At 39.4% G+C, this 24644-nt stretch overlaps 1 protein-coding gene across 8 annotated transcripts in view; it reads right to left on the reverse strand.

The window, feature by feature from the left end:
- Window positions 1-24644, reverse strand: part of LOC103127711 (rho GTPase-activating protein 29) — a 60032-nt gene that overhangs the window by 30661 nt on the left and 4727 nt on the right. For 2 of the 8 annotated variants that reach the window (XM_060202115.1, XM_060202111.1), the window contains exon 1: window positions 11956-12142. The exons of 2 other annotated variants lie outside the window; for them this stretch is intronic. In XM_060202115.1, the coding sequence (XP_060058098.1) occupies window positions 11956-11968 (13 nt within the window). In that variant the 5' untranslated portion in view covers window positions 11969-12142. Of the gene's footprint in view, window positions 1-7826; window positions 8061-11955; window positions 12143-13475; window positions 13523-24644 lie in introns of those variants that run through there. 4 more of the 8 variants (XM_007538591.3, XM_060202108.1, XM_060202109.1 and 1 more) reach the window with 4 other exon arrangements.

The following is a 24644-nucleotide window of genomic DNA, read 5'->3' on the forward strand; positions in this document are numbered from 1 at the left end:
GAACAATGTTGAGACACATCTCTCACTCTCAAAAACAGAATAAAAAATTGGGGCAAGGTCATCATTCAGAGGTATGAGGCAGCTTGCCTATATCCATCCCCAGTACTGCATTAAAAAGTTAAACAAGCTTTCCAGATTCCCCTTGAGGCAATTTTATATGGTTTTTCCTGTCTTAAAAATGTTTACTATGATATACTTTATAATATATATAGTAATAGAATTAAAGTCCTAAAATTTCTGATAAATTAACTAGTATTAAAAGATACATACTCCCTTCCAGCTTCTATGAAACCAACATCACTTTGATACCAAAAACAGATGAGGACACAACCAAAAAAGAAATCTACAGACCAATATCTCTGATGAACATAAATGCTAAAATACTGAACAAAATTCTAGCCAACCGGATACAGCAGTATATTAAAAAGATTGTTCATCATGACCAAGTAGGGTTTATCCCAGGCATGCAAGGTTGGTTTAATATACATAAATCAATCAACGTGATCAACAAAAGTAAGACCAAAACCCACATGGTCATATCAATAGATGCAGAGAAAGCCTTTGACAAAATCCAACACCCCTTTATGATCAAAACACCACAAAAAATGGGAATAGATGGAAAATTCCTCAAGATAGTGGAGTCTATATATAGCAAACCTACAGCCAACATCATACTCAATGGTCAAAAACTGGAAGCATTTCCACTCAGATCAGGTACTAGACAGGCTGCCCACTATCACCATTATTACTCAACATAGTGCTAGAAGTTCTTGCCATAGCAATCAGGCAGGAGCAAGGAATTAAAGGCATACAGATTGGAAGAGAAGAAGTCAAACTCTTCCTATCTGCAGATACCATGATAGTATACATAGAAAAACCTAAGGAATCCAGCAAGAAGTTTTTGGAAATCATCAGGCAAGACAGTAAAGTGTCAGGCCTCAAAACTAACATACAAAAGTCAGTGGCATTCCTCTATGCAAACACTAAGTTAGAAGAAGTTGAAGTCCAGAAATCCATTCCTTTTACTATAGCAACAAAAGCAATAAAACATCTAGGAATAAACCTAACCAAAGAAGTGAAAGACTTGTATACTGAAAATTATGAGTCACTACTCAAGGAAATAGAAAAAGACACAAAGAAGTGGAAAGATATTCCATGCTCATGGCTTAAAAGAATTAACATCATCAAAATGAATATAGTACCCAGAGCCATATACAAATTTAATGCTACCCCCATCAAGATCCCAACCACATTTTTTAGGAGAATAGAACAAATGCTACAAATGTTTATCTGGAACCAGAAAAGAACTAGTAGAAAGAACAGAAATGGAGGCATCACACTCCCAGATCTGAAACTGTATTATAGGGCCGTTGTCATCAAAACTGCTTGGTACTGGAACATGAATAGACACACTGACCAGTGGAATAGAATTGAAAGCCCAGAAGTCAGCTCCCACACCTATAGACATCTAATCTTTGACAAAAGTGCCCAGACTATTAAATAGAGAAAGCAGAATCTTTTCAATAAATGGTGTTGGAAAAAATGGGTTGAAGCAGGCAGAAGAATGAAACTGAACCACTATATTTCACCAAATACAAAAGTAAATTCCAAGTGGATCGAGGACTTAGATGTTAGACCACAAACTATCAGATACTTAGAGGAAAATTTTGGCAGAATTCTTTTCCATACATATTAAAGACATCTTCAATGAAACGAATCCAATTACAAAGAAGACTAAGGCAAGTATAAACCTATGGGTTTATACTTCTGCACAGCTAAAGAAACCACTACCCAAACCAGGAGACCCCACACAGAACGGGAGAAGAGTTTTACATGCCATACATCAGACAAGAGGCTAATAGAATAAAAAAAAAAAAAGAGCTTGCCAAACTCAACAAGAAAACAATTAACCCCATTCAAAAGTGGGGAGAGGACATGGACAAAATATTCACCACAGATGACATCCAAAAGGTGAAGAAACACATGAAAAAATGCTCCAAGTCTTTGATTATCAGAGAAATGCAAATAAAGACAACAATGAGATACCACTTCACTCTTGTGAGAATGTCATACATCAGAAAAGGTAACAGCAGCAAATGCTGGAGAGGTTGTGGGGTCAAAGGAACCCTCTTGAACTGCTGGTGGGAATGTAAATTGGTCCAACCTCTATGGAGAACAGTCTGGAGAACTTTCAGAAGGCTAGAAATGGACCTCCCCTACAATCCTGCAATTCCTCTCCTGGAGATATATCCTAAGGAACTCAACACACCCATCCAAAAAGATCTGTGTACACATATGTTCTTGGCAGCACAATTTGTAATAGCCAAAACCTGGAAGCAACCCAGGTGTCCAACAACAAATGAGTGGCTGAGCAAGTTGTGGTATATACACACAATGGAATACTACTCAGCTATAAAAAAAAAAATGGTGACTTTACCATTTTCAGCCAATCTTGGATGGACCTTGAAAATTTCATGTTAAGCGAAATAAGTCAGAAACAGAAGGATGAATATGGGATGATCTCACTCTCAGGCCGAAGTTGAAAAACAAGATCAGAAGAGCAAACACAAGTAGAATCTGAACTGGAATTGGTATATTACACCAAAGTAAAAGACACTGGGGTGGGGGTAGGGGTGGGGGGAGAATACAGGTCCTTCAGAAGACCTAATGGGGATTGTATTGTTATATGGAAACCTTAGAAATATTATGCATGTACAAACTACTGTATTTACCATCGAATGTAACACATTAATTCCCCAATAAATAAATTAAAAAATAAATAAATAAATAAAAGATACATACAACAAGTTTCCACATTAGAGTGATTTTTTTTTTTTTTGCTTAATTATAAGCTATTAGATATTCAGTTACTTTTGGTCATACATTTAAGAACCACCACTTAAACCAGCTATTTAAAAAATTATGACTCTTAAAACTATGATTTACATATGGTAATATAATTTACAAGGGGTAAAAACGGTTTTTTATATTGTCAATGAAATATCTTTAGAGAAACTGAGTTGTACATTTTAGGGGAAAAAAATTCAGAAAAATTACCAATGATGAAAAATTGGGGGATCATATAAAAAATTCCTGACTTCTGCATACTCTTGAAAAATCAATGTACAGCTTATAGCAGTCCCATCTCCTTATTAGTCACAAGTATAGAATCCAGCAGCTTGGGCATCTTAGGAATGACTTTTTTCCTGTCTATGCCCAATCTGCTCCACTCATGTGGATCACCCCGCTGCATCAGAGGGATTCAGGCAGCATTTTTTATATTATTATTACACCTGGAAATAAGGTAACCATTTCATTTTACCATCCTAAGCACGAACATTGTAGTAAGTGCAAAGGGAAGTTCTACTTATAATCATGCTAGGACAAGTATACTTCATGATCACCACCCCAGATAAAACAGGAAAAGAAAATAACCTTACCTTTAGTACTTCTCCATCAACCCTCAAAGGTTAAAAAAAAAAAAAAAAAAACAAGCAAAACCAATAAAAAACAAAAATGTCACCTTAAATACAGACTGTCATCTTCCTTTCAGTACCATACATAGCACTAGGCTTTTAAAGTAAGTGCTAACATTTTATAAGTGCTTAAGTACTAGATGCTAATAAAAACTCTTATCACCTCATTTAGATCCCAGGATCACAGTTATGGGTTGACAATTATTCCTATAACTATCTACCTGTATGGTCCTGCCTTCTCTTCCTTCCAAAGTTATACCTACTACTTTTTTTTGGGGGGGGGGGAGGAAGAGGGGTACCTATTTCTGAGTGTTCTTCCCTTCCTCCCCCCAGCCACCCGCTTCTGCTCTCTCCAGGACCCTCTGGGAGTATGGATCAAAACTCTTTATGAAGTGCAGAAGGTGGAAAGTCTGGCTTCTGTAACTGCTTCTCTGCTGGACATGCGCATTGGCAGATCGATCCATACAGTCTGTTTCTGTCTTTCCCTAGTGGGGTAGCAGGCCCCACATTTTTAAAGTCATATTTTCTCTTGAAGATGGTCTGTTTCCTCTACTATCACAGTTCATATATGTGTGTGTGTGTATATATACACATATATATATTCAGTCTTGTAATTAAATTTAATCTCTATGGAAAAAGCAATGAAATTAATGAGGAAAGAAAGTTTTAATTTTTATCTCTTGGAACCCTCCCTTTTTTTGCAATGATTTATGAATTTACTGGATAAAAACAAAGAAGCTTTCTTTCCTTAGCCACTAGGAGTTACTAAAATAATAATGGATAACATTTAAAAATAGTGTTCTAACAACTTTACACATATAAATTCATGTAATTTTCACAAAAGCTCAGTAATACTGGTATGTTATCACCTTCTAACAGACTTTAGAAAGGCACAGAGTTTATAAATACTTTACCTAAGTCAATATACAACCACCAAGTTGCATAAAGATTTTTACCTCAGGTGTTCTTAGTTACTATGATATACTAACACAGTTAAAGAAGATGGTTTAATTACAGGTATGCTGCAGTTAGTGATTAATGAACTGTAATTTCCAGTCTAGTGTGCCAGTTACTATTACAAAGTATTAAATTATATAAACCATCCTTGGTATGATGAGTACAGATGAGGAAAGCAATCTCCTAAAAGCTGGCACATGTGTAATGAATTTACTTGTATTTCATATTGCATTCCTTAAAAGATTCATGTTGTATCTTTTAGGCACTAAGCCATAGTCTATTAACATCACCTCAACTTCTACAGGAAAAAGAAAAGCAGGAAGACATATATGAGGTCAGTAACTTAATGTTTTCAATACCTCACATTTTTGGTGCAAGTAACATTTATCAAGTAAAATTAACACTCTAGTAAAGCTGATCTGAAATAAATGTACATATCCTACAGTATATTCATTCACTCTGAGGGGAAAAAAAGATTTCAATTAAGACACTGAGAACTTATGCAAAATTTCTTTCCCACAAGTAATCATATTTATGGCATTAAACTTTACTTGATTCCTTCCATTCAATACCTCACTTTATAAAGTTAAACAGTTTTTGTCTAGTTTAGAACCTAGGACTCATCAGAAGCTATCACATAGATCAATTAAACTTTTACAAAATAAACATGACATATTCTTAAATTATCTTTCTTTCAAAATCCACTTTTATAAGCATGAGAGACAAGAGGCCAGTGTACTACTCTGTCAATATGTAGTGCCAAGAACTCAACTAGAACCTTAGGCACCCAGATCTTATACCATACTTTCCATTTGAGTTCAGGACTGGAGGCTTGAACACTAATCCTTGAGCATAATGTGTGCTCAACCCAGTGTGCCATGACCCTGCCCTGTCTTCCTTAGTTCTTAGTTGTCAATATTCAGAACTCAGTAAAATTTCAACTCCAGTTTGAACCTCTAATCATAAAATAGCATCCAAGCACCTCATTCTTAACAAATCATCAAATGACTTGTTACATTCCAAAACTAATCATTAGTAACAATTAGATCTAGAAACCACATCAGGTGATTCTCTTCTGTGAGCTTTGACATTCCTCAAAACCAGTTAACTGAATTTTATCATCTAGTTAAAAACTAATCTACTGGTGTTCAAACCAAGGTAGGGAGTGAAATCTACATACGCCAAATACAACTTAAAGAACCTTCAAATAGAATCTAATAGTTCTAGGTAATTTTCAATGTGCCACCAGGGAATGAACCAAGGGTCATATATGTATGGTATCAATGAAAGGTATACCTGGCCCAATGTTTTTTTTATACTACGCTGGTGATTGAGTTCAGGGCCTCATACATGTTAAGATATTCTCTCTAAGGCAGACTGGGAGTATGGAACGACCAGTCAACGCCCATGTTCAGCGGGGAAGCAATTACAGAAGCCAGACCTTCTACCTTCTGCAACCCTCAATGACCCTGGGTCCATGCTCCCAGAGGGCTAGAGAATGGGAAATCTATCAGGGGAGGGGGTGGGATATAGAGAGTGGGTGGTGGGAATTGTGTGGAGTTGTATCCCTCCTACCTTATGTTTTTGTTCATTAATCCTTTCTTAAATAAAAAATTTAAAAAAAAAATTCTCTCTACCCAATGTACTATTTCTCAACCCCACAGGTAAAATTTTCTTAAATTTGCTTCAGTTACAGCTATTGCAACATTCCCTTTTAATGCTATGGCAATCAAAAAAGGCACAGCTCAAGAATCCATTTCAAAATCATTAAGAGTTATAAAGGTTAAATGTCTATACCAGCACTGTCCAGTATATATTTATTCAAGGGATGGGAGCTCAGCTGGTAGAGCACACATTTCTATGCACAAATTCCTGGATTTGAGTCCTAGAACCACATGGAAGCACCATGTATAACACCTCAGGGAATTTCATGTAGTGTGCAAAAGGGCTGTGGTGTCACTCCTGTCTTGCTCTTGTTCCTCTTTTTCTCCCTCTTAAAAAGGACATTTCTGGAGACAGGCAGTGGTGCACCTAGTAAAGTGCATACATTATAGGACACAGGTTCAAGCCCCCGCTCCCCACCTGCAGGGGGAAAAAACAAAGGGAAAGCCTCACAAGTGGTGAAGCGGTACTGCTGGTGACTCTGTTTCTCTATCTCCTCCTCCCCTATCAATTTCTTTGTCTCTATCCAATAATAAAAATATTCTTTAAAAAGGTATTTCCTTTATGGCAAATTTTGTATCTTCAATGTCCAACACGGCAGTTACTAGCCATGTGTGATTAATAAGCATATGAAATGGGCTACAACTGAGGAGCTAGGGTTTTTAATTATAATTAAACACGTCTAAGTATTATTCATATAAAAAATAAAACTGGCTACTAAAACACTGAAAACTGCTGAAAATAAAGCAGCAAAACTTTATAAAGCACTTGCTATGTAAAGCAGCTGAAATAGCATGGAAAGAATATACCATATAGCTCTCATAAGCTACATCTCAATATATCATTATAACCATGAAATTAAAATGGCACTTATTTCAATAAAATAGAAGCATAATTATCACTGCTATCAAATTTTATATATACTAGGCATTAAAAGCTGATGACATTCTTGAGTATTAAGATCAAATCAGGGAGTGTAGATGTAAAATAGCTTTTGACTTTATCCATTTCTAACTAGGCGCTAATTCTGTAAGTATTTCTTAATTCAAGAAGAGATTACAGAAAAGTAAACTAGAATTAAGTCTAGCTTTTGATGGGGGAGAAAAAGTCACTGAAATACAGTGACTTTAGACTAAGTTTTATTAAGTTGTTTAATGTAAACATAAACTATAATTATAAAAAGTGTTTTTAATTTACAATAACCTTAAATAAAAGCCAAACGACTCACCATGTTACCACTGACAAGGTTCAAATTCCTGGACTTAGGAGATACAATGCAACCATTATGGCAATAGACTTGAATGCCTGAAGCCCCATAGTTTGATCCCACCCAACTTCAATTCCCAAAAGGACCATGAACCAGAGTTGAGCTGTACTATAGTTTCTCTGCACATCTTCCTCATTAAAAATAAATACATCTCAAAAACAAAAATTCCAATGATCTAAACTTTTCTCATATCAATGAGTCCCTACTGCTCACAGCCAAAGACTGATTTTCACTGTTTATATTTACTTCACACTTAGGAGTTCCCAGCATATACTGTGCATTCTATTGAATATAAAGTTTATACTATAAGCATAAAGTATTTGACTACCCCCAAAAAAGCATAAAATTAAATTGAAAGCAATACCCTATTCCGATTGCTATATGTATAATTATTTATATCTTGCATGATATTTGAAATTCTACAAACTATTAGTAAAAATACTAAAAGAAAAGAGTTGACAAACCTGAAACAATAGCGTCTTTTAAACATAACAGCATACTGGACAGTGCTCTAACATCATGAATTAATTCCTTGATGTAATTCGGATCAAAAATGAAGGTTGTATTTATTGGGCCGTCTCCCATTTTAGAGTTGTTATCAGTAGAGAGTTGGCCTGATGCCAAAACATGCTTTTTCTTGGCTTTTTTCTTTTTATGAGCAAGCATCCTTTGACTGAACTGTCAGAAATATAGAATGCCTTAAGAGGATAAGGAAAAACAAAAGTGAGAACACAAACACTGTATCAACCAAAAGAAATACACTCGCTTTTTCACAAACAGCACTTAAGGGAAGCCCACCTCAGCATTCTAATACAATCAACAGCAAACTGCACTAGTAACAACAGTTTGCATTCACTAAGTTCCAGTAACTTTGTGAACTATTATTCTCATTTCACAAGTGAGGAAACTGAGGTTTGGTGCCTAAATAAATTTGTAAGCTGATAAATGATGAACTGATATCTAAACCCAGCTGCCTTATACCAATATTCAGTCTCAGTAACTCCCTCTTTTTTATTTTTTTATATTTACTTATTTTCCCTTTTGTTGCCCTTGTCTTTTTTTTATTGTTGTAGTTTTTGTTATTGTTGTTATTGATGTTGTTGTCGAATAGGACAGAGAGAAATGGAGAGGAAGGGAAGATAGAGAGGGGGAGAGAAAGACAGACACCTGCAGATTTGCTTCACCACCTGTAAAGTGACTCCTCTGTAGGTGGGGAGCCAGGGCTCAAACCCGGATCCTTATGCTGGTCCTTGTGCTTTGCTCCACATGCGCTTAACCAACTGCCCTACTGCCCGATTCCCTAATAACTCCCTCTTAAAACTCTTCTAGAGCATGATAATTTTTTTTTTAATTCTAAAATTTGTTCTGGGCTGTCATTTAGTGTAAAGACTTATTATTATTCTATATATCACCTTCGAAAATAAAGATAAAATTGGATAAATCTCCCTCCATCACTTGTTTTGTGTGACCTACAAAGCTGCTAATTACCTTTTTACTTTGGTCTGCTCATTTATAAAATAGGAATAACATCCTGACAACACCACTTCATGAAATTATCAGAATTAAATGAGATATAGTATAGAAGTGTCTAACATATATATATGTCAATTAAAGTTCTCACCATGTGCTGGTTGAATACTTTTAAAATATGTGGTCTGAACAATTTGTTAAAAGTTTGCATAAATATTAAAGAGAACACAAAATTAAAAGATTTCTTATATCAAAACACTTGATCCTGGCACGAAGTTGGAACTCAGAAAAATTTTCTTTCTTCCTCATCACTGCCAATTAACTTTCCAGATCGAAAAGTCTTAATTTCAAAATAATTTTTATAAAATAAGATGAAACCTGATTACATCTGCAACTCATGAAATCAAAAGTGATTATAAAGATTAAATTAGCTCAAGCAGTATCACTGACATTTTTTTCCAAATCTTTTTGTCTCAAAAATGTGTGTGTACTTTTAATAACTGTAGACACACTAGAAAGTTATATCAAATTTAGAGTAGAAATTTTTACATAATATTCACCTCTGGGTTATGTGTAAAATATAATACTGCATGAATCATTTAATCTTTCCTATATCACACCCAGCTCCATAGTTTTTGCTTCTTCCTAATCCATTGCTCTTTTTTAAAAATCTTTTTATTTTTATTATTACCACACAAGATGGATTCCCCATCATTTTTTAAATATTTACGTAATCTCTGCACATCCACCTTACTAAGTTATCCAAGTGTAGTAAACATACTATTCAAAGCATGGGCCTAATTGTTTTTATTGAAATTATTGTTCGAAGCTCTTCCAAAAGGACAAGTGAGAAACTTTCATACACTACAAGACTCAACAAGAAATCTGATTTGAACCTACCTCTCCGCACTGTCATGAATATTTACTAATTTTCATATTTCAAACAGAAAAGAGGAAAATTTAACAGTTGAAAAAATTCAGTTATCCCAAGGTTTCATAAAACTGAAGTATGACAATATTTGGAGTCTGAACACTTTTTGAAACCACATACCCTTACTTTAACATGTACCAAAAAAGGGCATTCTCTAGTTGGTGGTAACATATGCAGTTACTAAGCCATTACAACTGGTGATTTTATTAAGTGAGGCAATAATATGCAAACCACTTAAAGTAAGAGGGATTAATCATTAAGATTCAGTAACTGTTAGCCATTATGACTAGCAGTGCTCTATCGTGGCAGATTATTTTTTAAGAAAGTAATGAACAAATTGTGTTTTCACTACAATATGCCTGTAACAGCAAAAAAATTAAAGAGTGAAAACAGTTCCAAAAGCTTAACTGCTTCTGTGGACACCTAAGTGGCTTCCAAGTGAAGTTTGAACTGTGCAAACAAACAACTAAGCAAAATATATGTGAGCTCTCCTACTTTTCCTTTGTGTCCTTCCCAACTCCAAATTACAAACATTTAACAACTAGTTTTATGTACTTCACAAAGAAATGTGTAAGCAAACAAAAAAATCACTATGCAAAACTTTGTGTTCTAAATTCTAAGTAACATGTACATCACAAATATGTCTTTCTGGTACTGAGAACATGATTTTTTTCAAGACATCAGAAGTGGTACTAAGTGTACCACGTCTCTCTTTCTCAAACCACTGCAGTGTCCTTCCTTCTTTCCTTCCTTCCTTCCTTCCTTCCTTCCTTCCTTCCTACAGAGCACTGTTCAGCTCTGGCTTATGGTGGTGCAGGGGCTAGAACCTAGGACTTCAGTGCCTAAGGCACGAAAACCTGACTGCATAACCATTATGCTATCTACCCTCTGCCCTGGAGAAGTATCTTCTTGTTGGGCTAAGTGTAAAACTGCTCTCAAATACATGTACTTAATAGTTCTTATCTTACAACTCTTAGCTCAGAAAAAAAAATCAGGTATTTCAGAAGTCTGCTTTTTGAACAGTGTTAAGAATGCTTTAAATTTTCAGAAAAGTTCATTCTGGAGGTCTTCGACTATATTCCCCCACAAAAGTGGATGTTAAAAAATGTGAATAATATTCATATAACTATATTTCCTAGAGAAATGCATGCAAAATACCCACACTTCAATCCTATGCATAACTCAGCACATCTAAAAACGAGGAGGCTGCTGTTAACCTCTAGAATGTGTAGTATTCTAAACAGACAGACGTTTCCCGTGACCAGTGAATACTAACCAATGACAAAAGGTATTTTCCCAGGCCGAGGTTTAACTATGCTGGGGGGGGGGGGTGTTACACTGACAGATGAGTGAGAGTCCAGGAGACAGACGGAGGAAAGGGAAGGGGCGCTCAGCTTCCTCCAGAAACAGTAACAGTTCTGCCCTCAGAAAGGTAAAACTCTTTTGATTTTTTTTTTTAAAAAAGTAAACAAAAACATGGAGAAATGAGGTACGTCACTCACAAGGGCTTCAGCTTCAAATGTTCAGGATAGAGTTTATATATTCAAAAGGAAAAATTTAAAGTTAAAACAAAAAGGCAACGAAAATCTCACACTCCACACAAGTCCACAATAGAACTGGGGGGGAAATCATGACAACTCAGGCACTGGAAGGAAACACTGTTCCTCAAGCTAAAAGATAGAGACAGGGAGAACAATATACTGCGGAAATCCTAAAATATTTTGCGAATGAGAGACCCAGTGGAGTGAGGCTGCAGCCAGGGCAGGTGGGACTGTGACGTGGATCAGAAGGCAGCGGTCAGATTCTAGAGCTAAAGGATAGACAAATCAGCACACTGACAACTACAGTCCTGTGCCACACAACGCCTTTAATTTTAGTTGCCCCATGTGAAAAAAAAAAATGAGAAAAGTTAAATATTTATCAGGGATCCGCTAGGAGGACTAACTTAAAATGTGGAGCAAAACTGAAAGAGGACACTGGGATGCGCTTTTTTACTGTCACCCCCAACAGCAGCTCCCCACGTTCAGGCTACACCACTCCATCTGCAGCCCTGCAGCCGCCGATCCTGCGCCCAGGACCCCAAGCCTCGAGGAGCCCCGCCTGGCCCTCCGCCCCGCGTGGGCCGCCCAGACCCTGGACGGCAACTCGCGGGCACCCCGGTCCCAAGCCGCAGCACGCCGCCCCACACTCACCGCTGCGCTCCATCCCGCATCTCGGAGCAGACGCGCGCCCCGCACTCACGGCCACCGCCGCCGCGGACGAGGGCTGGAGCTCGTCGCCCCCATCCCCCACACCCACAGACTCCCGGCCGAGCCACCGCCGCGGCCCCAGCAGCTACCGCCACGGCCGCGCTGGCCACGGCGGCGCCGCCCCCGGCCTCGCACCTCCCGCCCAGCAGCCCCGCCCCCGGGTTCGCTCCTCCCTCAGCAGCCCCGCCCCCGGGTTCGATCCTTCCTCAGCAGCCCCGCCCCCAGGTTCGCTCCTCCCTCTGTAGCCCCGCCCCCGGGTTCACTCCTCCCTCAGAAGCCCCGCCCCCGAGTTCGATCCTTCCTCAGCAGCCCCGCCCCCAGGTTCGCTCCTCCCTCTGTAGCCCCGCCCCCGGGTTCGCTCCTCCCTCCGAAGCCCCGCCCCCGGGTTCGTTCCTCCCGCCAGAAGCCCCGCCCCCAGGTTCGCTCCTCCCCCAGAAGCCCCGCCCCCAGGTTCGCCCCTCCCGCCAGTAGCCCCGCCCCCACGCTCGCTCCTCCCGCCCGCTGACCTCGCGCCTCCGCCCAACAGCCCCACCCCTGGCCTCGCACCTCCCACCCAACAGCCCCGCCTCTGGCCTCGCGCCTCCCGCCCAACAGCCCCGTCCCTGGCCTCGCGTCTCCCGCCCAGTAGCCCCGCCCGATGGCCCCGCGCCTCCCGCCCAACAACCCGCCCCCACGCCTCCCTCCCAGTAGCCCCGCCCCCAACCTCGCACCTCCCTCCCAGTAGCCCCGCCCCCAGCCTCGCACCTCCCTCCCAACAGCCCCGCCTCCCATCCTCACACCTCCCGCCCAACGGCTCCGCCCCCGTGCATCCCCCAGAAGCCCCGCCCCTGGACCCACCCCTCCCTCTCAGTAGCCCCGCCTCCAGGTTCCAGCCTATAGGTCCGCGCGCTTGGGGGGCGGGACTCAGCGTAAACAGATGTAGGACGCCCTTGGATACGGCGCGCGGGATGCTACCTGTCAGTTTCATGCCAGCTCAGAGTCTACAACTTTGTTGTGTTAGGCACTTTGTGTGACTGGCAGCAGACCAGGCAGAGTGAGCCTTCTTGGCAAGTAATTGACTAAATGAAAAAATGTACATTTCTTATGATGTACTTATTTGACAGTCCCCTTCAAGAAAACAAAACTAGGACCTTACACTGATAAAAGTACACCATGGGGTCTAGTTCATCTCCTTTTAATAAAAATGAACTACTTAACCGACCTCCCACCTTCTGCATCCCACAAATGACCTTGGGTCCATACTCCCAGAGGGATAAAGAAAAGGAAAGCTATCAGGGGAAAGGAGGGGATATGGAGATCTGGTGGTGAGAATTGTGTGGAGTTGTACCCCTCTTATCCTACGGTTTTGTTAATGTCTCCTTTTTTAAATTAAAAAAAAAATCAAACAAATGAACTACTTTATAACCAATGAACTATTCTGCCCTATGTAGAGAGGGTGGTATGTTCACTTAGGTCTGTCTTACCTTTGCTTCAGTAGCCGTCTCAAACTTGCTCAAAATGACAAATATGTCTGTAAGATGGAAGTTAAAAAATCAGTGGCTGAAAGCTCATTAGCTTCTACACTATACTACTCATTGAAACAATGTTATTTATCCCGTTGCTAACACATTCAAAGTACTGATGCAGGGAAAGGGCACAGGATGTCCGTGGGTGGTAGAGGGAGGCAGAGAGAAAAACTTACCATATAGAGAAAAGATGAGTGTAAGGAGGAGTTAAAATGAGGATGGAAACACAGAGGAAAAGAGGCAGAAAAAGAAAAGTATGCGGTATAGAGTGAGGGATCTTCTGGCTGAGTGAACACCTTCCTGGATGTGGAACTGCTTTCCAACCCATGGACGTACGCAGGTGCCTCTGTGTTGTGGTGACTCTTCCCCTTCTCAAAACAAATTAAAAGCACACAAAAGAAAATTTAACTGAGTCATTGGAAGCCAGCGAACAGTAAGTATCACACATGATACGAAGTAAAGAGTAAAAGTTGGGTTGGGGAGGCGACTCAGTGATAAAACACAAAGGCACTAGTTTAAATTCCCCGCACCATATTAGGAAAAAAAAAAAAAAAAGAATTGACAAAGCCATTGGAAATGTCAAAAAGAAAGTTCTAGGAAAGTTAAGTCCTTCAATTATTTACTGATAAAAGTTAAATGTGAGAATCCCTAGTTCCTTGAATACTTCAGGGCTCTACAATAATCTTGTAGACCTAATTTTTTAAACTTACCTGAAAATAACTCTGAAAAACAACTTTATCAACACCGACAGTACTAGAGGTACGAGAAACACCACTCCACCGAACCGAACCGAACCGCGACTTTCGTCCCTCTGAGGAGTTGGGGTTCCACGGAAACTATTGATAGCTGGATTTCAAAGGCACCAATGGGGAGAGAGCAAAGGATTCTGAAGGCTTCAAGGGTTGGGGGAGGGGCGGCCCTTAAAGGAACTCAACATTAGAATCTACTCTTGGGACCTACTTGGCTTAATCACTAGAGCCTACCATCTAGATCTACCTCGAAACCATCTCAGACAACTACTGTATATAGAAGCTGATACAAAGTGCCTTTAATGAGTATTATATAGACGGATAAACTATCAATATAAGGCAATCTGAGAGAAGTTTTGAGAAGTCTCTCAATATCAATCCTCTTAAACTAAGAGCATTACGTGTCATCTCCACTTTTCCCCCTCAGTAAGCATAAAGACATTTAGAAACATTTACAGAATTGGTAGCTGGCTTTTAATTACAAAGATTGTCTAGAGAGGGGCCGGGCAGTATGGTACAGAGTAAGCGCACATGGCGCGAGGCGCAAGGGCCAGCCTCAGGATTCCGGTTGGAGCCTAGGCTCTCCACCTGCAGGGGGGGGTCGCTTCACAAGCGGTGAAGCACGTCTGCAAGTGTCTCTCTCCTTTTCTATCTCTCCTCCCACCCCATCTTCCCCTTCTCTCGATTTCTCTCTGTCCTATTCAATAAAAGCAATAACAGCAACATAATAACAACAAAATGGAAACAATGGTCTCAAGGAGCTATGGACCCACATAGGCACTGAGCTCCAGCGATAACCTTGGAGGCAAAAAAGATTATCTTGTTAATAATGCCACCGCCCATTTGCATTTTGCTTTAAGTAATCGTATTTACTTATTTCCTGTGAGCATTTTCTCTCTGCTTTCATGCCTGCACAATTCCACCACCTCCAGCAGAAAAAGGGTCAGAGACAGAGAGAGACAAAAGAGAGACTCCACAGCACAGCTCCTTCCTTATTGGAGCTTCTTCTTTGCATGGTGCTCTCATGTGGTGGCTGGCAGCTAGGACCCAGGTTCCCACGCATGGTACAGTGTGTGCTCTACTGGATGAGCTACGGTCCATGCCCTGCAGTTTTATATCCTATAAATAATTTTTTTAATTCTTTTATAGTTTATTTTCCCTTTTGTTGCCCTTGTTTTTCATTGTTGTTGTAGTTATTATTGTTGTTGTTATTTATGTCATCGTTGTTGGATAGGACAGAGAGAAATGGAGAGAGGAGGGGAAGACAGAGAGAGGGAGAGAAAGACAGACACCTGCAGACCTGCTTCACCGCCTGTGAAGGGGCTCCCCTGCAGGTGGGGAGCCGCAGGCTCAAACCGGGATCCTTCCGCTGGTCCTTGTGCTTTGCTTTTTTGACATTTCCAATGGCTTTGTCAATTCTTTTTTTTTTTTTTCCTAATATGGTGTGGGGAATTTAAACTAGTGCCTTTGTGTTTTATCACTGAGTCGCCTCCCCAACCCAACTTTTACTCTTTACTTCGTATCATGTGTGATACTTACTGTTCGCTGGCTTCCAATGACTCAGTTAAATTTTCTTTTGTGTGCTTTTAATTTGTTTTGAGAAGGGGAAGAGTCACCACAACACAGAGGCACCTGCGTACGTCCATGGGTTGGAAAGCAGTTCCACATCCAGGAAGGTGTTCACTCAGCCAGAAGATCCCTCACTCTATACCGCATACTTTTCTTTAAGTGCACTTAACCCGCTGGCTACCGCCCGACTCCCCATATAAATAAATTTTAAGTATGAAAAGGGTCTAAAATTTTTGGCTTACAAACTGTGAACTACTGAAAATAAAATAAAAACCAGTGTTTATCTATACCGTAAGTCCAATATCTTAAAATGTTGTTCCACAAACTACAGAAAAATATTTATGGAATCCACATATTTGTGAAACAAATTCAGCCCAGGAGGCAGTGTAGTGGATAGTTAGATCCTCAAGCATGAGGTCCTACTGGTGCCATCCCCAGTATCACATATGCCAAAGTAATGCTCCAGTTCTTTCTCCTACTCTCTCTCTCTCATTAACAGATGACTTCCATAAATAAATTACATGTTTTTAACACTGCTGTCTCTTTAGTATTTTTCCTTCTTAGAGAGAAATTCCCACATTCCACAACACTGCTCTTGTATATTCACAGTGAGTAAAATCTCAACTTGCATACACCCAAGCTCTGCTACGGTGTCCCCTCTATGTTAACGTAACATCGTTATTTTTGCTAGGGAGGTGTCTATGAAGCTGACTGTGTAATTAAAAGGCCTGTATTTATCTTATAATAGAAGATAGATCAAAAAATGTTTTCCTGTGGCTGGAGTCATTTCTGGTTGTCACAACTAGGGAAGAGACTGTACAAACACCCAGTGGGTATTAATCAAGGATGCTAAGTATTTTGTTTTGTTTTGTTTTTACATTTTTAACCTGCTTTTAAAAAATATTTTATGAGGGGAGATATTAATGGTTGACAGTCCAGTCTTTAACACATAGGCACCACCTTTCATCTCCCTTTGACTGGTGTCAAGGAGACATAAAAGGATCCCAACATCTTTCCATACTGTCCCTTTCCCTCCTTCCTCAGTCTTTTGCTTTGGTATAATATGCTACACCCAGTTCAAGTTTCACCTTATGTTTTCCCTAATTTTTTGTTTTTAAGTTCCACCTATTAGTGAGATCATTCAGTATTGGTCTTTCCCTTACTGGCCTTTCTCATGATGCCTTCAAGCTCTAACCATAATATTGTAAAGAAGACACCTTCATCATTTTTAACAGCTGCATGGTATTCCATTGTGTATATGTACCACTACTTCCTTTGCCATTCATCTGCCATTGGGTTATCTAGGCTGCTTCCAAGTTTGGGCTATTACATATTGTGCTGCTATTAACATTGATGTGCATAGATCTTTTCAAACAGGTGCTCTTGTTTTTTTCTGGGTAAATCTCTATGTAAGTTCTGGTTAGTCTCCAGACTATTTTCCACATTGTTTGACCAACTTAACATTCCTACTAGCAATGAAGGAGAGTCCCTTACCCCTGACAGTCTCTCCAACAGTTTGTTTCTGTCTTTTCTAACCTGTGACATTCTCACAGCTGTAAAGTGGTATCTCATTGTTGCTTTTATTTGTATTTCCTGATCAATGACTTTAAGCATTTTTTTCATGTCTGTTGACTTACTGGATCTCTGGAAAAGATTCTGTCTGTGGGGAGTCAGGCTGTAGTGCAGCGGGTTAAGCGCAGGTGGCGCAAAGCACAAGGACCGGCATAAGGATCCCGGTTCGAACCCCGGCTCCCCACCTGCAGGGGAGTCGCTTCACAGGAGTCTATCTTTCTCTCCCCCTCTCTCCATTTCTCTCTGTCCTATCCAACAACGACAACAACAATAATAACTACAACAATAAAACAACAAGGGCAACAAAAGGGAATAAATAAATAAAATAAATAAATAAATAAATAAAAAGATTCTGTCTGTATCTTCTACCTATTTTTCAACGGGATTGTTTGTCTTTTTATCTTTTTTTGATTTTTGAGTTTGGCAAATTCACTGTGTATTTTGGTTATCAGTCCTCTATCAGATATATGACACATAAGATTTTTCGCACTCTGTGGGGGTCTTTGTTATGGTAGTGATTCCCTTAGACATGCAGAAGCTTTTCAGTCTGATGTGGTCCCACTGGTCTATTTTTGCTTTTGTTTTCCTTGCAATTGGATTCAGTGAAGATGTTATAAAAATGTATATGGAAAAACCTATGTTTTCCTCTAAGTATTTCACAGCTTATAGTCTAACTTCTAAATCTTTATCCATCTGGAATTTGGTGGTCCAGTCAAAATGGCTATTCTACCCAGAGTCATATACAGACTGAACATAATCCCTATCAGGGTCCCAGCAAATTTCTTCAAGAGAATAAAACAGAAGATACAAAAGCTTATCTGGAGACAGAAAATACCCAGGATAGCCAAAGTAATCATGAGGAAAATAAGCAAGAATGGAGGCCTTATTCTTCCTAACCTCAAAACACATTACAGACCCACTATAGTCAAAGTGGCCTGTAACTGGAACCAAAACAGACACACAGACCAGCTGAATAGAATTATGAGCCCAGAAATCAGTCCCTATACCTATGGTCAGCTAATTTTTGACAAGGGTGCCAAGAACATCAAATGGAAATAGGAGAGCCTTTTCAGCAATGGTGTTAGGAAAACTGGGTTGAAGCTGCTAAATATTCTAAGTGCACAAGGCAATGCTTCCCAACCCTTCCCCCAAAAAATTATCTGGTCCATAATGATCAGTTAAATTAATGTTAAGAAAGCCTGTTCTACATCTAATTACCACTACAAGCAATACAGATAATAGAACGTGTTAAACTATGTCACAGGATGCACTCAGTGAAATCTAGACTGTAAGCCATTTTATTGGGCAAATAGAACAATTTCCAAAAACACATTCTAAACCATGATACAGGAAGGGAGAAGTCAAGCAGAACATGGTACTCTTTCTTGTTGAGAAGACAGAGATCATAGTTCTAGGAGACTAGAGCAGTTGGAAGAGCTCCATAAATTTACACAGGCAATTCCTTAAAACTCTGCTGAATACTGCAAATGTGTAGGGCAAACTCCGAAAAGACAGAGCAAAGAATTTCCCTGGCTCTGTAGTTAAACAATTCCCAGGCCTCCCACAAGGCTGGGAGTTTTCATCGGAGCAGAGAAATACTTTGAACACCCAAGGTGAGATCTCAGGAAGTCATGTATTCACAATACATCTAACCCCATCCCAATAAAAATAACATTTGACTCAGTCAAACAGTCTTAAAAAAGCAAGCCTCATTTCATATATTAATTTTTTAAGAACCCTCATGCTGACATGAGGAATGCTAGCTCCCAGGAACAGCTCATTAGGGCACATGCTTTGTCATGCACACAGTCCAGATCCAAGGAGCATATTACTGGCAAGTATACTAGAACTATAATAAGATAGAAATGTATGTAATCTCGTCAGAGATAAAGTTAATCCTGTAGTGGATATAAATGAAATTTCAAATAATCCAAAGGCAGCAAAGAAAGAAAAAGAAATGGGGGCTGCACGGTAGCGCAGTGGGTTAAGTGCACATGGTGCAAAGCACAAGGACCGGCGTAAGGATCCCAGTTGGAGCCCCCGGCTCCTCACCTGCAGGGGAGTCACTTCACAAGACGGTGAAGTAGGTCTGCAGGTGTCTTTCTCTCCCTGTCTTCCAGTCCTCTCTCAATTTTTCTCTGTCCTATCCAACAACAATGACAGCAATAACAACAAGAATAATAACAAGGGCTACAAAAAGGAAAAAATAGCCTCCAGGAACAGTGGATTTGTAATGCAGGCACCGAGCCGCAGAAATGACTCTGCAGACAAAAAAAAGAAAAGAAAAAGAAACAAAGAACAGAGATGAATTTAAAAAGAAACAAGAGAGGCTTGAATCCAATCTAAACAATAATTATATTAAATATAAATACGCTAAACATGCTATAAAAAGAGAAAAAGGTGGGGCCAGTGGTGGTGCACCTGGTTAAACACACATGTTATAACACGCAAGAACCCTGGTTCAAACCCCCTGTTCCTACCTGCAGGGGGAAAGCTTTGCAAGTGGTGAAGCAAGGTTACAGGTGTCTCTCTGTCTCTCCCTCTCCATCTCCCCTTTCCTCTCAATTTCTGGCTGTCTTTATCCAATAAATAAATAAAGATAATAAAAAAAACTTTTAAAAAAAGGCAGGGCCAGGTGTGGTGCACCTGGTTAAGTGTACACACTAAAGTGCACAAGGACCTGGTTTCAAGCCCCTGGTCTCCACCTGCAGGGGGAAAACTTCATGAATGGTGAAACAGGGCTGCAGGTAGCTCTCTCTTTCCCTATCTCCCCTTTCCCTCCCCTCTCAGTTTCTGTCTTTATCCAATAATAAATAAATATTTTTAATTATTTTAAAAAAGGCTCTCACTTGGGACAGTGAGCTTGCTTTGTCATGGGCAAAACCCAGGTTCGACTCTGGTCCCTACTGCATTGAGGGAAGCTAAGGTGCTGTGGCATCTTTTTCTCTTTATTTCTGTCTTTCTGTATGAAAAAAGTTGGCCTGGGCAATCTAGCAGAAAGGCCCAAAGAAGACAGACCCTATAGACCTAATTCTGTTTGGGTACAACAAATGACACTCAACGCTTTAACAACTAGGAGAAAAGTCTAAGCTGGTCAGATAAAGAAAGGACTACAAAAGCTGGATAAGGGCAGGAGAATGGCTCACTTAATAATGGGATTTTTTCAATACCAGGCCACTCCATCATCTGGGGCCCTAGTCAGGGAATCCATGGATTCCCACACAAATATGAAGGGCCTAGACCTCTAATAGACCTTTCTTCTCTCCACTATCACTGGTCGCTTCCAGCAGGAACACCATCATAAGCCCTTTTGAGGGGCTCTCCAGGACCTTGCCCTCATTATAAAGTAGCAATGGTAAGGACTGCCCCACTCTCTGAAGGGAATCTGGGTCACCTTACCCTGCCACTCAAGGAAGACGGGTCCTGAAGAGTGCAGCCTAGAATGTTCATGTACTGCGAGCTCAGACCGACAGAGACTCAGAGGTTACAGACTCCTGTGCTAAATATAAATAAATACAGTCCCTGGAGCAGGCAGAAGAAGTAAACAGTTAATTTTATTCACAGATTTTCTTCAAGATCAGAAGCGACTCTGCCATAAATCTAACTTTCTAGCCTTATTCTCAACTCTGAAACCTTTTTCTCAGACAATATTTTTGTCCAACTCCTTGTTAGATATCAAACTCAAACAAAAACCAGGATAGTCATAGGCCCCAAGGAACATACTTAAAATAGACCTCCTTGCTTCTTTCTACCCTAAGATCCCTACTCTCATCTGCCCTATTCCTACCTTTTTTGTTCCAGTTCATTAATCACTTTATCCTACTTTATATCTTACTTCTTCCAGCCACCAAGTTGCAGACACTACTATGACGCCACCCTGACTTCCCTGGGCAATCAACCCCACCAATGTGTCCTGAAGTGTCCTGAAGTCTCACCTCTCCAAAGCCCTACCCCACTAGAAGAAAGACAGAAACAGGCTGGGGATGTGGAGCGACCTGCCAGCACCCATGTCCAGCAGAGAAGCAATTACAGAAGCCACAACTCCCATCTTCTGCACCCCAAAAATATTTTTAGTCGATACTCCTAGTGAGGTAGAAATGATAGGGGGAGATGGCCAAAGGGCTCTGAACTCCAGCTCCTTCAGGACCCAGAGAGAGAAGAGGAAAAAGAGAGGGAAGTTTGAATGAAGTAAGTGTATATGTGACTTGGAAAGGAAGAGAAGATGGGGCCATCGAAAAAATGGGCAAGTATATATAAATATAGACAGATAGTTGTAGAAATAATAGTTAAATAATAGTTATCTGCAACCTTAGGAGAACTTCTGTAGTTTACAATGGAGGAAATGGGGACACAGAACTCTGGTGGTGGGAACGGTGGGAAGTTGTACCCCTCTTATTTTGTAATTTCATAAATAAATATGAAATCACAAATAAAATTTTTAAAAAAAAAAGTTGTCCTGGAGTGGTGATGCCTCTATATCTCAACTTCCTGTAAGAAACAGACCCGTAAAAGGCGCATATGTTTAAACCCATCCCAGTAAAAGTGAGACTCAGCCAAACAGAACTTCTAAAACAAGCTTCACTGTGTAAATTTATTTTCTTATATTTTTAAATTATCTTTATTTATTGGATAGAGACAGCCAGAAATCAAGAGGGAAGGGGGTGACAGAGAGGGAGAGAGACAGAGTGACACCTGCATGACTACTTCACCACTCGCAAAGTGTTCCCCCGTCTTGAACCCAAGTACTTGTGCATTGTAACAGGTGCACCACCACCTGGCTCCTGTACATTTTTTTAACAAACTTGGTGCTGGACATGAGGAATAGCTCATTGGGTAGGGCACCTGCCTTGCAATGTACACAGCGCAGACTCCAGCCCCATCACCACATGGGCATACCACAGTATAAAGGCAGCCCTGGTGCTATGGTGTCTCTCCCTTTCTCTGTGTTCCTATAGACTGGAAAGTAAAGCAGATACAGCACATTTAAGTACTAGCTACAGGAAAGCAGAAGTAGCTCAACTATATCAGGTGAGGCATTTCACCAAGGGTAAATACTTCATAATAGTGAGATAATTCACCATAAAGACTTAATCCACAGAAATAGATGAAGTTAGAGCTAGAACTTCAGAATATGTGAAGCAAAACTGAAAGTGAAGGAAAAAATAAACAAATTCCAATGATAGTTAAGATTTCAACAATCCTCTCTCATAAACTTATAGAACAGATCATGGAAACCAGTAAGATGATTAACCAGATGGAACAGCTTAACATATACATTCTTTCCAAACGCACAAGAGTCATTTATTAAAGCCGTCTATCTATAGGAAATGGCCAATATTTTTCTGCAATCATAAAATACACTTTTAAATAAGGCATGGGTCAAATTTCCACAGGAAAAGTTGAAAATACTTTGAACTGAATAAAAATAAAAACATTTCAAAAATAAAATTTAAAATCAATGATATAAGAAACATACATCTCACGAGTCAGGCAGTAACACAGCGTTAAGGTTAAGCGCACGTGGCGCAAAGTGCAAGGACCGGCGTAAGAAGACCAGTTCGAGCCCCGCTCCCTACCTGTAGGGGAATTGCTTCATAGGCGGTGAAGCAGGTCTACAGGTGTCTATCTTTTTCTCCCCCTCTGTCTTCCCCATCTCTCTCCATTTCTTTCTGTCCTATCTTAACAACAATGACATCAATAACAACAATAGTAACTACAACAATAATAAAGGCAACAAAGGGAAAATAAATAAATATTTCAAAAAAAAAGAAACATACATCTCTAAATGCTACTTTAAAAAAGCATCTAATACAAATGACTACATCTCTACAAAGTTAGAAAGCAAAAGAAACTGAGTAAAAGGAAAGAAGTAGTGATAAAAGTAGAAATCAGTGATATAGAAGACAGAGGGGGAAAAAAAAAATCAATATAACCAAAAGCTGGTCATTTGAAAAAATCAAATAAATTAATAAATAATTAGACTGATGAAAAAATAGAGGAAAAAATTAAAGATTACTTATATCATGAATAAAAGAAGGTAGCAGTATGAGCCCTACATATATCAAACAAGTATTAAGAAATGCTACAAACAACCTTGTTAATTAATTCAACTCAAATAAAGTGGAAAATTCTTTGAAAAGATACTAGTAGCTAAACCTAACACAGAAAATCTTAAGTACTCTCATATGTGTTGAATAAACTGAATGCATAATTCTCATAAAGAAAACTATAGATCCAGATGGTGCCACTGTTCATGAAATCTATTGAACTAGATAAAAGAATCCAGTAAAATGTCTCAGAAAACAGAAATGGCAGGAACACTTTCCAACTAGTGACTTCATATCCTGATAACAAAATCAGAAAAAAAAAATTATAAGAGAATTGTAGAGCAAATATTTTAACCCAGTATTAAGTTAAACTTGGTAATATGTAAAAAGGATAATATACCCAAGACAAGTAATGCTAAATCAGTTTTTATAACCTCAAAAATAAAAATTTAAAAGTAATTACTTTATATGAAACAAAGTCAGAGAGAGAGATTTGAAGATGTGGTACAGCAGGTTTTGATGATGAAAGAGAAATCACAGATCACAGAATGCAAACAACTAGCAAACCAATAACTGCCTGGTTTTAAGACTTAGCACAAAACTACTATAGTTAAGACAGTGTGGCATTTGGTATAAAGACAAGGATCAACAGAAGAGAACAGAGACAAGAAACATACCCAGATATACAGGCAACTGATTTTCAATTTCTGTGATATACCAAATCAATTAGCAGAAGAAAAGGTAGTTTTTCAACAAATTGTATTAAAATAGCTTCATACTCCTATTAAAATAAATTATCATTGATGATTAATTCACAGCATATCCTAAAATCAATTCAACATGTATCACAGGCCTAAATATAAAACCTAAAACTATCAGTCTCCTAAATTCATAAGTTATCTGCTTTTATAAATAAAAACTTGGGGGAACACTACCATACCCAATGATTTGTGTATTGCCAACAATTGCTTTTGAACTACTACAGTAAAGACAAGTAATTGAAACAGTACAGCCTGAATTATTTACAAAGTTATTCTTAAGGAAAAGTATAAGGGGCTGAGGAAATAGCACAATGGCTATTTTAAAAGGCTTTCATCCTAGGGCTCTTAGGTCCCAGGTTCAATCCCCAGATTCCCATAAATTACCAGAGATGAGTAACGCCCTAGTCCTTATCTACCTATCTATCTAGT

The sequence above is a fragment of the Erinaceus europaeus genome, chromosome 11, assembly GCF_950295315.1.
Source record: "Erinaceus europaeus chromosome 11, mEriEur2.1, whole genome shotgun sequence".
In the NCBI taxonomy this organism is placed as follows: Eukaryota; Metazoa; Chordata; class Mammalia; order Eulipotyphla; family Erinaceidae; genus Erinaceus; species Erinaceus europaeus.